This window comes from Lampetra fluviatilis, chromosome 12 (assembly GCF_964198595.1).
Source record: "Lampetra fluviatilis chromosome 12, kcLamFluv1.1, whole genome shotgun sequence".
NCBI lineage: Eukaryota > Metazoa > Chordata > Hyperoartia > Petromyzontiformes > Petromyzontidae > Lampetra > Lampetra fluviatilis.
This window is the reverse complement of record NC_136286.1, coordinates 10,721,021-10,738,531: the sequence shown is the minus strand read 5'-3', so window position 1 is coordinate 10,738,531 and position 17,511 is coordinate 10,721,021. Positions and strand designations below refer to the sequence as shown.

Genomic DNA, 17,511 nt, shown 5'->3' with positions numbered 1-17,511 from the left:
GTATGTTCCAGATAAAGTTATAAAAAGTTTATAATATAAATAATACCATATAATATAAATCATGTATCATATTTAAGTGACATTTAAAGGTGTAATTTTCTCCAAAATTGTTGATCACTGCTCATATAAAGATGTTATTTTCAATGCTTGTTAAATATCTGTCATGATAAAAAAATTACTATTTTATGAAACCAAAAAGACTGAAGAAAATGTAAGCAGCTCAATGGATAAAAAAATAACAACAAAAACATGAACCCCCCAAGTGTCTCTTGAGCCTTATGTCCATAATGATTGAGGGCTGCTGTCAAGGAAACAGTGTTTTTTCTGTCTCCTGGTTACACACAAACTTTGCCAACAGTTTAGCGTATGACCGTTAAGACCCCGAGTGAAAAATCTGAAGGTCCCGTGATTTTGGCCACATGTGCGGAACCTAAAATTCGGAGAGCGAACATCATTCCAACTTTGCTGATCTCCTCCAGACAACTTTTCTCTAATCTATTTAACAATCCCCGATGTATATTATGCAGCGGTGAATGATTGCCAGCCTTGAGAGGCACACACACACACACACCGAGCCACATGCTGCCAGTGCAATGCCAAAATAATCCTGCATTAAATTACTGTAATTTCAGAAAGTGCTGGTCTTAACTCGACTTAAAAACCTTTAGACAGATTCCTGTGCAATAGCTGTAATTCAGCTTCATCTTGGCACGCTGACAGTTATAGTGCAATGGCAAAGCCACTTGAACTAATTTTTAAATCACGGCTAAGTGTTGCCCAACTCCAATTATTTTCCGAAAGCTTAAGAATACTTCTTGCTTTAATTCATTCGTATTAAGGATAATTTGGTATGTGCCGTGAATACCGTTTTTGGATGCGTTTGTGTTGATGTGCAGACATACTCGAGATGCGGAAGGGACACACTGTTATTCTTAATATTGGTAAATCAATACTATATTGAAAGAGAACAAGACTCAAGACACTGAAGGGTATTGAATTACGTAGTTTATGTGTAATCGCTCGAGTGACTGACATATATATAAATACACCAAGAACAGTAGTGGTGATTTCGTGTTTCTAATCACACTGTTTATTTAACATAGAGTTACTCAAGGTGGGCGCATTACGTACATACGGACTTCCAAAATGAGCACAAGTTGAAGGCGTACATGCATATATATACATATTATGCATATATACATATTATCATTACTACAGCCTTCAAATATTGACCACGATTTTTCTAAAAACGTGGTTTAAACGCGATCCATTTTTACAATGCTGCACGCGGATGTTCATAACAAAAAAATAGATCAAGAGAACTCAGCCGCAGCGTGGCGCACAGCCAATTTACAACACGTGGCCAACGAACTATGCGCGTTATTGCGCTTCGATAATTTTTCAAAAGCACCGCATACTTTCGCCAAACCCCCTCTCCTCCCCTCCCCACCTTCCCCAAAATCAATTTTTTAAATCCTAAATTGTGGCCCAGGGTGGTCCAGGAGCCGGCCTAATTTTGGTAATCGCTGCACGGTCCGGCCACTTACAGCTCTCCGGAAATCCCAGTGCCCTTTTGCCAAACCTCGACAATCATAATCGAGGCTCCAGCTGGCACAGGTCAACACGACTTGTACTCTGCGGCATTTTTGTGGCACAACTACAGAAACGCAGCACAGCGGCGGCAAACGTGTTAAAGTCGTGACTCAATGAAGACATACATATGGAGAGGAAAGGATCTCGTCATGAAGTGAAGAACAAAATACTTGAGCGTTTGAAGAGAAATCGTTCGCGAAATGTTTCATTTTTTGCAAACATTTTATGTTGACAATGATATCTATAATATACATGTTTGAGTTTGACCGTGTAGATATAAATGTGCCGTTAAACCCGCCACCACCCGACACAGCCAATTAATAAGGTTTGTCGTTACTAGTTCAGCACACCGATGTGTTAGGGGAGTAAACCCACCACATCTAAAATTCGAGTTTGACGTTTCGCCGTAAAAAAAAACAGCTTCGTTACGCAACCAAACCCAAAAGCCTCCCCATGCCGTGTTAGTCATGGAAGTTGTTTGACCATACTTCACCACACTGGTGAGTGTGGGCTGATGAAGAGATCTCGGCGGGCCTCAGATCGCTTTCGAGATCACTTGCCACGCTTGTTCGCAGTGCTCTGGAAGTGAACTCAGGTGGCCAGGTTGATGTTGCTGTGCGAGTACCCCCCCCCCCCACACACACACACAGTCCTTTAAGATCAATCATTTGCATTAAAAACTAAAGTAAGTAATATATCTGGGTTGAATATTTATCCACATCTATGTGATAAGTATTTTTGGTATGGCTTTTGAAAACAATTCCACTCGGTAATATGGTCGCAAAACATATTTGCACTCCATTCATGTTTTGTTTATTTTGAAATTCAGATGTTACCTGCAGCAATAATCATCATCTTTAGGATGTTATTATCATCTGATGCTATGAATTGCCACAGAACACTGAGAACCAAAGTAACAAGTATTACAATGAAAACAATCTGACTTTCAAATATGCTATATAATGCACTGCAGGAAATAAAAACACCGTTTTAAATGATAATTGCTTTTGCAGCACATTATAAAAAAAACGGCTTAATTTAAAACATTGACACCTAACGCGTCACAGCGTTGCTCAGTATTATTGCGCTCCAATGCCACACCATCACTAGAGCTGCAAGCAGAACGCACTCCGAATCTACTTGAGGTCCGTAAACTGCATACACATGCACTAGACTTCTAGCTGGGAAGTGCCACTTTTCAACAGAGCGCAGATTAAGCTACCACGGATCATAAACAAACCCACCAGTACTGAGTAAATAAATGATGTGCGCCCTTTTCAAACTCTGTGCATGATTGAGCTGTGAAACAACGCCACTCGCTGTGCCCATTCTACAGACTGACCCCTTCAAAATGGTTTATTTATCCTGCAAAGACCTCTGCAAACCCTGACCAAACAGTCAAGCATTAAACCAAAGGCAGGTCCATTCTGCTTCATTTGCCACAGAATGCGTGGGGAAAATTTCAAACATTTCTGCGGGGTTGTGAACACCGTCTGTGCCAATAGAAGCGTCCCACCGTTTTTAATAACTTCAAAAGGACTCCCGTGTTTGTGCAATTCCATCTCACACAGGCATTAGCACGCAAGAGCACTCTGCCACTTGGTCCTGGGAAAAAGCCAGCGTGTAGTGCAAATTTAAAACAATTCCGAATGTCTGGGGAGCCGTAGCTCTGTGCTCTGCTTACAACCAAATAGTAATTCACGGGACACATGGCAAAGCTACTGTCAGTTTACACTTGCACATGTACAATGTATACACATACACCAAACATGCTTGTTTATCATCATTTAACCAATGCGATGCCAAAACATTTTCCGAGATACAGTGCACCGTAGAATTCTCAATTCACAGCTCTGCAGTGTGCTTTGGGTTGCGCACTCCACGGCATTGTCCGACACGATGCGATACGTTTCGCTCTTTAAGTGCTGGGAGTTTCCTGAGGAATTCAAGAAGCTTGCAGCTGAAGAAGCTCCCAACTTCAAACATCACGCCCGAACAACATGCGGCACGACCCCGAAAAACACACACACACGGAGAGCTTTATACGGTAAAGTCACGTAGAAGGGAATTAAAAAAATAATAAAGAAATAAAACAGAATAAAATAATAATTGAGAATTGTATCTTATTATGTTTCATTTTTTTTCCCTTCTACGTGACTTTACCGAAAGAACCAAGAAGACGAATCCCTGCAGTCACGAAAGCTTTAAATCGAAATTTAGCTTTATACGGCTCAACCGCGAAAACATTACACGGGAGCATTCTGATATCGCAACATAAAACGATTGCAATACCACCGACAGATATTCTTTGGCGGCGCTTGAACAATACACATCATCGATGGAACTTGCGGGCAAGTTGACTTGCGCGCGCGCGCGATCAGAGTCGCCGCGGCAGATGCGACAGCTGCCCTGCTCCGAGGATGCCCGACAAAGCCCTCGTGAGCGTGCGCGTGCACGTGGAAACAAGTGGGCGAGTGCACGCGTGCGTAGCTACGTAGGAGTGGAGTGGGAAGGGGGAGGGGGGTGGAAGGTAAAGACTGGATCGCCTAATTGGGAAAAAAACGGTCAGGAAGAAAGAAAAACAGGCAAGGAATCTGGGATGGGTCGGGAAAAGATGGGGGATTGAGGTAGACGTTTGGGAAGGACAATGTAATCCCTCCACAGCTTAGTGTAAAAGAGGGGGGGGGAGGGGGGGGGGCCCGCGAGCGAGCGCTTTAGACTTTTGAACAGCGCGCTGCATGCCCGATCCCGCACGCCCCTTTACAAATGGAAATGAGTCTTGTGCTAAGAAGCAAATGTGGCAGCCGTTAAGCCATCCCCACAAAGGGGCACAATCAACTGTCGTTTAATCTCTCCCCCTGCCCGGGACAAACGAAGTTCCCCGTCTTAATAAACCTGATAAAACAGCTGCCACTGAGCATTGTGAGTAATTAAACCACAATAAGTAACGTACCGTTGTTTTTTACATAGCAGTCTTTGGCTATGAATGGCATAACGTTTCCACTTCAGTGAGCCTATGCAATGAATAACAAGTTAATTATAATTACAAAGAGAAAAGAAAAATCTCAACATTTTGGCCAATCGGGTTATTAATGTCCATTTTGTAACCGAGTGGCGGTGTAGTGTTTGGTGCATTGTTCAACGAACCTGGCTACCTGAGTTTATTTCAGGATATCAGTAACATCTCACCCCCTGGGTTACAGGCACCGCCCCCTCACGTTCACATATGCCCCATGATAAATTTGGCGTGGGAAGGCCTTCGTTCATTCGTGGATTGACACAGGGCTCAAAATATATTTTTATATGTATTATATTTGTTGCACAAGACTTTTCAAGTGCTAAAAAAAAAGTGGCCCTTTCGGCGCGTCTATGTCATAAATCACTTTTAGCGGTCTTAAAGTCTCTTATTTCCACCTTGGGAAGGGCACCCATCACACTGCACACTTCTGCCATATGCAGTTGTTTAATCTGAATCGCAATCGCACAGCCGTCGCCTCGCACATACCACAGCGATGCCCCTTGAGTGCGCACGCCTGAGGGTAACGGGCAGGAACGGTGATATGTCACGAGCGTGCGTCTCCGTTTGATTTGCGACTTTCACTCGTCACACGGGATCTGCACCCTCAAGGAGCAGCTACAAATGACCAAATTACATATTATAGCTGCCCAAAGGGGGTCACTCGAAATTGCAACGGATTTTTATCGTGACGCTGGTGGACAAACTGCCGCAGGTTGGGCAACACACACCCAGACAAGCACGTAAGAACATCACCCCAGGAGGAACATGTTACCTAACAACAACAATCTATGTATGAGAGTGGCAGAGTGCAGAGAGAGGAGGAGACAGAAAATGGGGAGGTTGTGGGGCGGAATAGGCAGGGGTCAGCTGCTCGTTCTGCTACATGCCCGCACGTCCCTTGCCTTGCTTGAGGGACTTTGATATTAGATTTGAAGCTTTCGTGACTGCAAGGATTCATATTCTTAGGTTTTTTTCGGTAAAGTCACGTAGGTAAAAAAAAAATATTTTACTTTTATTAATTTATATTTTTTACCTACGTGACTTTACCGAAAAAACCTAAGAATTTGGACTTTGATTTCCCATGTCACCCCTGCACACTGCCGTGCAACGTGGGCTCGCAGCTGCGCAGGTCTCCGCAATGAGGTGAGGGGGAGCTGAGGGATGGGGGGGCGGTTAATTTAGGAGCGTGTGCGTCGCTGTGCCGGGGTGACTTGGGATAATTGGTGCCCTTCTGGGAACAAAACGGCTCTCCACCAGCCCCCCCCCACCGTACGGCCCCCATCCAGCAGGCCTTTGTCAATAAAACGTTCAGTCTAATCAAACTTAATTGAATAGACGTGGCGCTACGTGAAATTGCTGCGTGTTCCGATTCAAGTGTAAGTAGTGGGGAAAGAAACACAAAAAATATCGTGCAAGGATTTTGAAACGTAGCTTGTTCAAGCATCTCGACAAATACGTCTATAGCTGTTTATACCTTGTTAATACACATATGTTTGTTATCATAAAAGGTATATTTGATTAACAAATGTAAAACGATATAACAAAGCTGACCAGCAAAGCAGCAGTTATAACTGATTTTTTTTCATGAATACAATTTCAGTATGGAAACATATTGTATTAGTTTTGGCTTTATTACTCACCGATGGGGCTATATAAGCAGGGCAACACTGAAAATCCAAATGTACTTTTAAATTCCTCTGATGATAGAGGTCTATTTTAAACCATGTGCTGTGGAAAAGCAATACAATAATAAAATACTCCAAACCTCAAAGCACATGGCCATATTTTTTGTTTAAAACCTTCATAATGAATGCCACTTTAAATAAAAAATAAAACGATACAAAAATAAATTGAAACTTTTTATACTTTATGTTGACACGTTTGCAGACTTTGAAGCGTTTGCAATGAATACACATGTTAACAAAGATTGTAATTTATATCTACAAGGAAAACAAAGGACATGCCAACATAAAGTGTATCGCTTCCATACACGACAAGTTAGTCAATTGGCAGGTCTCGTGCCGTGCGACAAAACGTGGGTACCCCCCCCCCCCCACCTTTTCCAAAATGTTCGGCCAGCCTGGCAGAGTCGACCACAACATACCTTTTATAGGGGATCTACATCGCTACCTCTAGTGCAGTGGTTCTTGACCTTTACTGCAGCCTGCACACCTTTGGTTCTCAGAAAGGGCATCTCGCACCCCCAGGGGGTGCGTGCACCCCAGGTTAATAACCACTGCTCTCGTGAAAGCCCTTTTGCCAGCAGTGGCATTCGCAAGCTATTTGCTGACCCTTGGCTTTCCCCATGTTTATCAATGTTGAAGGTGACGGGCACTTCACCGGCGTGACATTGCCTGGCCCCAAGACAGCTTTTGCTTTAGTCACAAGTTCATCAATATGTGCACGTATCCGCACAGGTGACCTTCACGCGGTTATCTCGTGGAACAATTTGTGCGAGGCTCTTGCATTCCTGACGAAATCCCTTTCCCTGTCGAGCACAGCCCCTGCAACGGCACCAGCCTAACCCGGCCTCCCTCTCAAGCCTTTCATTTGGGGATTGTGAGCGCCAAGCACATGGCATAGCTGCGGTCAAAATGCTCTCTTAAGCACTTTGCGGTTCATGGGGATTAGCCACGCAACAGCAGGTGAGTTCATGCAAGCAGACCTAATGGGAGGAGGAGGAGGGGGGGGGGGACTTCATCCAGCAGTGACTCATAATGGTGTGGCGGCTTCAGTCTGCTTTATGACATCCAAATGGGCCGGGATCAATGCTGCGTGGATACAAAGTGATTGTATAAGTATTTTTTTTTTCTTTCTGTGCGAGCCCAAAAAAACAAATCGCATCTGAAACATTGCGAGGCGTAGGGGTTGACATGCAACGGTGGCGCAGTGTAGTTGGCACGGGCTCTGGTGCGCTAATTGAAATGGTGGTCCCCTGTCCAATTTCCCACCCTATTTGTGGCCCAACAACTGGGCCCCCCTTTGGCCCATGAGCCCCAGTGCAGTTGCACTACCTGCACACTCAATGGCTATGTCAACGGTATGTGTTACGGCAATAACAAGATGACATTTGCAGCTTTATTTTAAGCAGAATGACAACAGCTACATTATTACGAGTGCAGTGTCAAAGGACTGGTTTCCTTCGAGAAAATGATCTGACCCTGGTACACGCACGGTGATCTATCATTGCAATACGCACTTAGTACATTAAAATCTGCACGCAACTATAATGGATGGTGTAATATAATCCTCATAAACAATGCATTGGATGTAATGTCTGATGCACAGTGCTTTGAAAGAAATTGCACGTGAAGCAAATATTGAGCCTACGCTTGCTCGCGATCTACGGCACCTTCATAATGACATCGCGGCAGAAGTTTTTACGGCGACAGTGCTACATCATGGGACCTCCTTTGTCAGTACCAAAATATACTAATAGGGTTTTTCCCCTTTTTTCTGGCAACAAAACTGACACCTTTTGCAAGGAATCATGTTTACATTAACCGCAATACTTGCAGTCAAATGCAAACAAAAAACAATACTTTGGTAATTTATGCATTGTCTTTGAAACTGGACCAACTGGACCAATCAGTTTCAAAGACAATGCATAAATTATCAGAGTATTGTTTTTTGTTTGCATTTGACTGCAAGTATTGCGGTTAATGTAGACATGATTCCTTGCAAAAGGTGTCAGTTTTGTTGCCATAAAAAAGGGAAAAACCCTATTAGGCGACAATGCTAACAGCGTTCTTGTCGAATTTGAAATCTATCTCCATTCAATGCCAATTTCATGAAATGGTCTACGTTTGATTTGGTGAATAAATTATATCTCACTGCCCACAAGGCAGGAACGGCCATTACTGATTCTACTAAAAGTTGTTACTTTACAAGGGCTCAGGCATGTGGAAACGATGAGGTCCTCTCCGTTGTGCCAGAATCTCTCCATAAACACCACATACCCAAGAGAGCTTATGCAGATAAAGCCACCAGCAAGCGTGCCCATGCACAATCCATGAAATGTACAATTAGGCAGGTGGCCACGGCAGATGAAAGAGGACCAACCTGAGAAATCCAAACAGCATGAAGGAAAAAAAGGGACGTTCTGGCTAGACCAGTTTTTACAAAAGGGCAGGTTAAAGCTGTGACCCACTGCGACGGAAAATAAAAAGGAGGGGGAAAAAAATATCGCGACAGAAGCAGCCGCTTTGAGTTGTGCATTTTCATCACCGTTCCCTTCTCTTGGCGCTACGATGTATGGGCCCACGATAGTGGCCTTTACTTGGCTGACCTCTGCATGGTCACCGCACCCGCACCCCCTGAGCATCAAGCCCCACAGCACACGGTGCACTCTCTGCACAGACAATGGGAACGCGTCAAACTGGCGCAGGCACCGAAAAGGACACACACAGGGGGGCCCAATTTGTGTGCTCGCTGAACCCATCACTTAGCAGAATAGGGAAGAAATGACCGAAGCGCTGCTTTTGATGTTATCGACATGTCAGAGCAAAGCCTTCATTAAGGGGGTTGACTGTAGTGGGTGCGCGAGGATATTGTTCAAATAATAGACTCGGGGCAAAGAGGGGGGTGGGTGATGTGTATTGTTTTTAAAAGCATGCGGGATATTCCTGTGACAGTGCAATACCGGGATCAGAGAAGCCAATCTCAGAACGACAGAGCCAGCCACGATGGCAATTCATATTCAAACCTCTACCAGGCAGAGACAACCTCCAAAACATGAAGACAAAATGGCAAGAACGTAGTACTTGCATGAATGATACCAGTAATTTGGAAAATAAAATTAACTTCACAATCTTGTTTATCCACTTGCATTCACATTTTCTCCTTTCCTATGACTGCATTTTTTTATAGTATGGCTCAATCATTGTTTTCCTGCACTCATAGTTATTATGTACACACTTGCCTACATTCTCGAGTGCCTTTAGTGCTGTGATGGGATTATCTATCCCAGGACATGCCGACAATATGCAAACCAGAGAGAACAGGACTGAAGTAGGTCAACGAAAATCTATATTTACATTTTTGGTGGGTTTTTCATTCAGTAAATGATGAATGAATTTAAGTTACCTGTGACATGTTAATATTTTACAATGTTAGTATACATTGAGACATGGCCTTTCTTTAGTAAGGGAGACCAACTGGGTATATGAATCGAATTATGTGTTGTCTTAAAAATATATAGTATCGTAGCATTGGATATGATAATGCTTTGATACAGGGTGTCCATTAGGTGTAATAATTCTTATTAGATAGCACTTAAAGCTAGGTCGATAACAGTACACACATACACTTGGCGGTATGAAAATGTGATTGGAAGAGTCTCGTCGCTTTAAACATTCACATGTCAATCATGGTGTTGGTGACATACTTAAGATCAGATTTAAGAGTAGCACGTGTTTATACTCTTAGGTTTTTTCGGTAAAGTCACGTAGGTAAAAAATAAAATTAAAATTAATAAAAGTAATAAAATAAACAAAATAATAAAATAATTTTTTAAAATCACGACGTTTCGGAGGCAACACAAGTCTCCGTCATCAGGTGGGACCGTCACAGCTAGATTTGCTGTATCAAGTGAGCAGGTGTTTGGCCAACACTGGATGTGATTGCTTCGAATGCTTCTGTTATGTGCTGCTGAACATCACCCAACTTTACCATGGTCGTTATCACCCATTGTTAATCTACTGCTGTGACGAATGGCTCTCCGTGCTATTGCCTTTCACGCGATTTTTCAATGTATCCATCTAACCCACTCCTACTAATGAGGTGGTCTCATCACTCTATCTCTGTGGTAGGGATGGTCATCCTCCTCTCTGTCGTGTGTTCTCCATTGACTGCCATTCCGTCATCATCATCATCAGTCTCAGCTGATCAATGTGTCCCTCTGCCTGCCCCTCTGTTTAATCCAAGCATGCATTTTCCATATTTCCTTTACGTACTTGTCAATTTTTGTTCCATTTTGTTTGTTCGTGTCCACGTTTCTGATTCATATGTTACGGTGGACGAAAACTTTCTTCTTCAAGCACACTGGTATCTTTTACTTTTAATTCACAAATTCAGTTTCCCCTAGGTGTTACATCCTGTCCTCATTCACCTCTTCTGTCCAGAAGTTAATCTCAATCGGTTTTATTTCATTTTGTTTCTCAAACTTGTTGTATGTGACTTTTGGTTCACTCATTTATCAGGATCCTTAAATGTGTAGCCTCTTTTGTTAGGCCCTTCAGTAATTTCCTGTAGTCCATTTTCATTGGTGCTTCTAATCGCTGTGTTTCATCAGATATAAGATGGCTAATCCTCTATCCATTCATATTTATGCCTTTATTTCCTCAAACCATTGCTCAGAAAATATTGCAAAGTTGCTGTGAGTAGCCTAGATGAGTGTGTATCTTCTTGTCCGACTCCTGGTTTGAAATTCGTTATATTATTTGTATAATCTGAGTGTGGCTTTCGATCTAAAGCTTTCGTGACTGCAGGGATTCATCTTCCTGGTTCATTCGGTAAAGTCACGTAGAAGGGAAATAATAAAATAATCAAAATAAAACATAATAAAATAAGAATTCTCACGACGTTTTGGCCACAACACAAGCAGCCGTCCATCAATGTGCTTAATTCCAGTATTGATATGTAAACTCCTCTGTCAAGGCGCTCTCCTCCCCCCGACCCAGCTTAAATATACGCTGCCAAGCTTGGCGGTGTTCATTGGGACGCTGTCTTTCCGACGGCTCTGTTTCTTCACCTGAGGACGGCTGCTTGTGTTGTGGCCGAAACGTCGTGAGAATTTTTATTTTATTATGTTTTATTTTTATTATGTTAATATTTCCCTTCTACGTGACTTTACCGAAAGAACCAAGAAGTTGAGTGTGGCTGTTCCATCTTCATGATAAATGGTTTTGGTAATATGTATTAATTAACCCATTGATTTGTGATAGCTTATACGATTGTGTTATTTCCTACTGAATCAAATTCCCTTTTAATAATCCAGAAATACCAGGAATAATGATGTTCAACATGGTATAAAATTATTAAAAATACCAATACCAAAGGTCACTTAAGCTTTTCAGTAAAAACAACCTTAAATATAAAACGAAAATGTTGTCAACATTTCAACCTCGTCGTTCAAGCTGCTGTCTAACGATACTTATGAATAACTGATTATACCCTCCGTCGATACTTTATGTATGAACGTAACAAAAAAGGAATGGAAATATTTTCTAAGGCAAAAATCTTCCGCAATAAGCAAGTACACCGACAAATTCACTAATCGTGATATCTGTCACCAACACACACTGAAAGCTATTGTTCACAACTAATTTTTATTATTTTTCGGACAATGTTTTTGTTGTTTTGTACTCCCAATAGTAATACAAATATTATGATAAGAGTGGGAATTAGTTTTCATATTGCAACGTCAGTAAAAATGCAACACAAATACCTCGTGTAAAGTAACGTAAACACATACATATTTCGTGGTGCAAAGCAGTGTAAAACCATCATCCAATACAGAATTAATTGGCAAAGATAGTGTCATAATTGTATATACATGTGCATTTATTGACACCTGACGCCAATGGCTCATTTCGCATCACAGAGTTGAAAGGTGCTGCTTTATTAATCCAAACGCAACTGTGGCTTTTAATAATGTAAGTACAGCAAAACACGCGATGGAACAAGAGCATCTCATTCAGAAGGAGTGGGGGCGAATGGCAGAACACAACAAGCATTCCTACACGTGCCTCGTATGATAGAAAAACACAAAGGCCACCACCAGCAGGAGACTAGAACAAGTCAAAGCGAACCTCAATAATACCGAGCATCGTCTAGACTGCGTTCTGCTGGTTTGGAGGCGAACGCGAGCCCTTTCCCAAGCAGATGGTTCTCTCACGCACGCGCGTTTTACCAAAAAGATGCGTGGCATACCGTCATGCTGACCCATTGTATAAGCCACATCTGGAGACCTTGTGGCCTACGCGAGATTCACGTGTAGATAAAAGTGATGAAAATAAAAGATCAAAGGCACGTTTTTACAAAATAATGTCAAAAACTCTTTTCATCCCCAATTTAAATCGTTGTACGGTATTATCTAAAAAGTAGAACCACATGGTCGTTTATTTATTTCCCAAAATAATACGCCGCTACTTTTTTTGGAAGTAATTCTTCAACCTGATGTTCTGGAGTGCGCAGCGCGTACATTCCCAACGAAGGTGTTGGTATGACAAGTGCCCCTGGCCCATTGCAGCCTCCAACTCTGATTATCCACGAAATCTGTCTGGCATCTCTATTTATGCGTTATGGGGAAGGGCCTTTGCCCAAAACGTCACCCAATATGTTTTCCTTTTAAGGCCACAGTATTTCTTGACGAATGTGTTGACTTGTTCTGTGTGTGGCGCTTAACGCAGCAGCAGCAGCAACAGCAACACCCCCAAATAATTTGTTTTTATTCTGAGCCATTGAAAGATAATTTCCCGCCAAAGGATGCGAGTTCCGAGTGACAGAGTTGCCATTCTCCAGCATGTGCTCAAAACATTTGTGTTTGTGGATCAATGGGCTGGTGCTGGCAGCCTGGAATGTCTGCCACCAGCACACGTGGCAAGCATTCGCAAACTCTTTGACCACACAAGCTGCGGGCCCAATGATGTAGGTTAAAGCCAGCCTCTAAATACAATACTATAATCTAACTTCTTTTCCCGGTGAGATTGATTTTTATTTGGTCCAAAGAAATTGGCATTCCAGAAATTATGACCTTAGGTATATGTTACTTCAGGAAAGTAGTCATATTTGTAAATCATAATACAGGCTTGATAAAGATGTAAATTATGCACACACATCTATATGTTTTTCAATTGACATGCCTGCTTCAAGTCTTGTACTGTATGTATATATACACTGCATGTCTACATTTTAAATGCTATTAACACCTGCCAGAATGATCTTGTCGATAGAATTTGGGGCTTTGGTTTCCTCAATAGTGTCCCTTTTCCACAACCGCCTCTCTTTTTGTATCTGTCATCGCCATCATCATCGGCCATGATCAATTCACTGCTGGATTAAGGCTTCCCCATGTCTTTCAGTCACGGTGGGGGGGGGGGCGTTGACCATACTTCAGCACGTTCGTCAATGCAAGTTGGTGAAGGGGGTGAACCAGGACCGGTTCAGGTACCACTCGCTGGCCAGGTCACTAGGTCAGGTCACTCGGTCAGATCACTGGGTTAAAAGCACAATGCGCTAATCACAGTGCCACCGCTCCTCCCCATCATCACCATCATCTTTTATTGTGACTGTGTGTATATTTTAAAAATATCATTAATGGTCAAAGGGATGAAAGAAAAACGTGATATTTTATGTACAGGGTGGTCCAGATAGCTTGTGACCCCCCGCCCCCCCCCCCTCCTCACCTTTAATTCTCTGAAACTTCATTTTTATTTTCATTTAATGTGTATTTTAAATAGGAATCAATATGCAAAGGAAAAACATTTTAGGGGTCAATTAATGTGTGGATCACGAGACACCTGGACCACCCTGTACAGTATACACAACTCAAATTGCACCTCGTCTTTCATACGGGCAAGGCCACTGTAAATCTGGCACAGCTTCCACCTGACGCCTATGGCTCATTTCGCATAACGGAGTTGTCAATGAATTCCGTCATGCCACGGCGAAGGAAATAAATGTTACAGACCAGTTGAAGCCATGCGGCAGATCCTATGCAGTTGTGTTTACTGGAACGGCAAGCGCCTTACGACTTTTCAAACGAAGTTTCAGAGGTCTTAACGTCTCTGCACGGTATGCAAGGCTGAACAATGCGGGTTGGTTTCAGTCGGATTTTGTATTAGTTTATTTCTAGAATTTATAACAATGGTTTAAAGTACTTAATGCAACAATGTGGGGGGGGGGCACAATTTGAAGTGCAGTACTTTAATATATTTATGCGCATTCGTGATGGCACAAACTCATTAGAGTGCGCAATATCAAATGGTCTTACTTCAGATTTGAAAACCAAAACCAATGTGCTATTTGTATTTGAATAGCAAATACGAAGCAAATTATATTAATACCATTAAACACAAGATGGCATGCAGTATTACATCACCCATTCTGATTTAATGATTTAATACTGAATTTGTATTAAACATTTTCCATCTCAATGGCTCCCTTTATGCTCATGATTAATTTGAGCAGACGCAAAGAAATTTATATTTTAAAAAAACACAGCAAAGTGCCTACAAATGTTGCTTGCACCCCACGTGATATGGAAGCTTCTTCATGACCTGAAATAGGTGTCCAAGCACGTGGGGCGAAACGTTGGACATCGTTCCGGAAAACACACGGTACAACCCGAAAACTCATCGGAGGGCCGTACAGCACAAGCGTGAAATTCTACGCAGTGGTATCACAACAACAACAAAAACATAAACAGGGACGTTATATTTGTTGAAGCTCTCACCTTTAGCATTCACAGCGTGCAGGCGAATGCAGCACAGCGCCAGCAACAGCAGCAGCGCATGAAGGTGGTAGCTCATGACGCCTTCTTGCGAATTCGAGGCTAAGCGGCGGCGGTGGTGGTCGTGCTGGTGACTGCCCAACTGCACAGCCAATCTGAGACGAAAAGCATCGACTACAATCAACATCTTTGTGTGCAGAGCAAATAAATCACCTTGGCTCTATGCAAACCAAATTACTCGCCAATTGGATGGAGGTGGGGGTGTGATATGTAGTGTGTTTACTTATGCATACCAGAACAAATACAAAAGTGTGCATTGTGTGTGTGTTTTTTACTTGTCCTGCCGTCTAAAGTGACACTACTGTGTGCGTATCCAATGAGCTACACACGAGCCTTCTGAATTGGGCTCTCCACACGGGCACACTAATTAACTTTGATTATCCCGGCTCACACTGGGGGCTATTGTCAGCTATTAGCGCGTGCTAATTTGCGCGACAAATACCAGCATGCGAGCCCCCGAGGCAAGGTGTAAACCACACGTGCTGGCCGGACCAGTGACCCTTTACGTTTCACCCGAACGGCCCAAGCAGGTGAATATTATACCGGCAATGCGAGTTAGCGAATAAGAGATTCCCGTGGAGTCGTTTCGTTAAAGAAATCTGCAGAGTCACACAGGTGTAGCGATAAGTCAGTGGTTGTTAACCTGGGGGCGTGAGATGCCCCTTCTGGGGGTGCGAAACATTAAAATAATCGAAACACAAATTAATCACGGGAACGTAAGTACAACTACTTTGTTTCATCAACGCTGTGTAATTATTAACCTTGTAAAAAAGAATTTGCGATTGATAACCAAAGGGGTGCAAGGCTGCAGTAAAAGATACACTGCTGTAAGTGATGACGTTCTATAGAATATATATATACCGACACCCTCAATTCCATTTCTACCTGTTACAACGTCATTATACTTAGACAATTGGCATTTGTCATGGCATCTGCACTCCACATCTACCAACGGGACATTTTTAACATTGTCCAGTAAGTAATATGAACACATTAAAATAGATTCACATACAAGCAATACTGCACAAAGCAGCATCGTATGAGTGTTTGCTGGCCTCATATTCACGTACAATAATACAGCCCCCCCCCGCCCATAATGACCAGAAAATATACCTTACCAGAAGAACATGGCATTGTGTGTGGACGTCTAGGTAAGAGCTTCAATTATAGATTATAGCAGTAGTTTGTAATCAAGTGTTGCTTGCGCAATTGTAACGAACGGCACTCATCTTCGTAAGCAGTTCGTTTAACCTATGCGGATTACTGAATTTTATAACATCCTTTGATAGTCATGAACTCGTGCTATCATTTATAACATGTGTGTTTATTTTACGACAGTTTAGACTGGTAACAAACATAAAAACATCTTACCTGTTCCAATAATCTGTCGGATTTTTTTCTGATGAGCGATGCTCGTTCCAGGAATCCAACACAGGTTATGTGTTCCTGGCGGCCGGTAGTGTCCACGAAAATGTCATTTTATTAAGTTCTTCAGTAACGTCCACAAGTCCCCTTTCCTGTTTCATGAGTGTTTTCAGTATGCACACGTGACTCTTAACACGAATAACAGTGCAAAAAAAAGGTACAATTAATATTGCCCTTGAAATCAACTAGCGTAAAGAATTAAATTGTGTTCAACGGTTATCTATATACATGTTGAAAATAAATACCCAGCGAAGGCGTTCTTGTAAGCGTAAACCGAAAGAGTTCTATATTTATAATTTTCTAAAGTTCTCTCTACTGGTCTCTCGCTCGTCCACTCCACGATCACTGCCTTAAAACGTCTCCGAAGTTCGGGGAATTCGAACGCAGCAAAAAAGGGGAGAAAGAAAAAAAAACCAGACGATCGAATATCCAGAAGAGCTCGAACGAAACACCGTTAAAGAGTGTCCGATTCCCGTAAAAAGTTCTGGCGGGACATACACCGCGACGGGAACTTATAGGCGGGCAAAGCTGAAATTATGAAAAGGTAACAGGAGTCTCCTTCAAGGCTTTCCCCACTGTTATGTGGAAAGCGTCTCGGAGCGTGGCAAGCGGTGTTAGCTCCCACGTCTATCTGCTTCTCACCCGAGGGCCGTCTCCACGTCCTCCTCCCCCACACTCTGACTTAAGCACTCACACCCACCCCTTCTTCCACCCCCCACCACCACCCCCCATCTTTACAACACCCACTCACCCTCCCTCCCTCCCTAGCCTGCATCTTTTACCTCCCTCCCTGTCTGCTTGCCTGCCTGCCTGCCCAGTCATCAATAAGAATGGATGGAGCTCCACGGTGTTGAGTTACAGATGGGGAGGTGTGATAAGCTTTCCTCTCCGCACGCTCCTCCAATCTTGGCAATTGGAAAGGAGGCAGGAACTCTCTTGCCTATTTGCCGCAGTATAAACA

At 42.8% G+C, this 17,511-nt stretch overlaps 1 protein-coding gene across 2 annotated transcripts in view; it reads right to left on the bottom strand.

Annotated features, from left to right (window-relative positions):
• The window catches only part of LOC144935165 (fibroblast growth factor receptor-like 1), a 38,236-nt gene extending 21,070 nt beyond the window's left edge, over nucleotides 1-17,166 (bottom strand). For both annotated transcript variants that reach the window (XM_078861629.1, XM_078861630.1), the window contains exons 1-2: nucleotides 16,497-17,166; nucleotides 15,069-15,220 (exon numbers count right to left, since the gene is read on the bottom strand). In XM_078861629.1, the coding sequence (XP_078717755.1) occupies nucleotides 15,069-15,144 (76 nt within the window). In that variant the 5' untranslated portion in view covers nucleotides 15,145-15,220; nucleotides 16,497-17,166. The remainder of the gene's footprint in view (nucleotides 1-15,068; nucleotides 15,221-16,496) is intronic.
• Nucleotides 17,167-17,511: the final 345 nt, after the last annotated feature.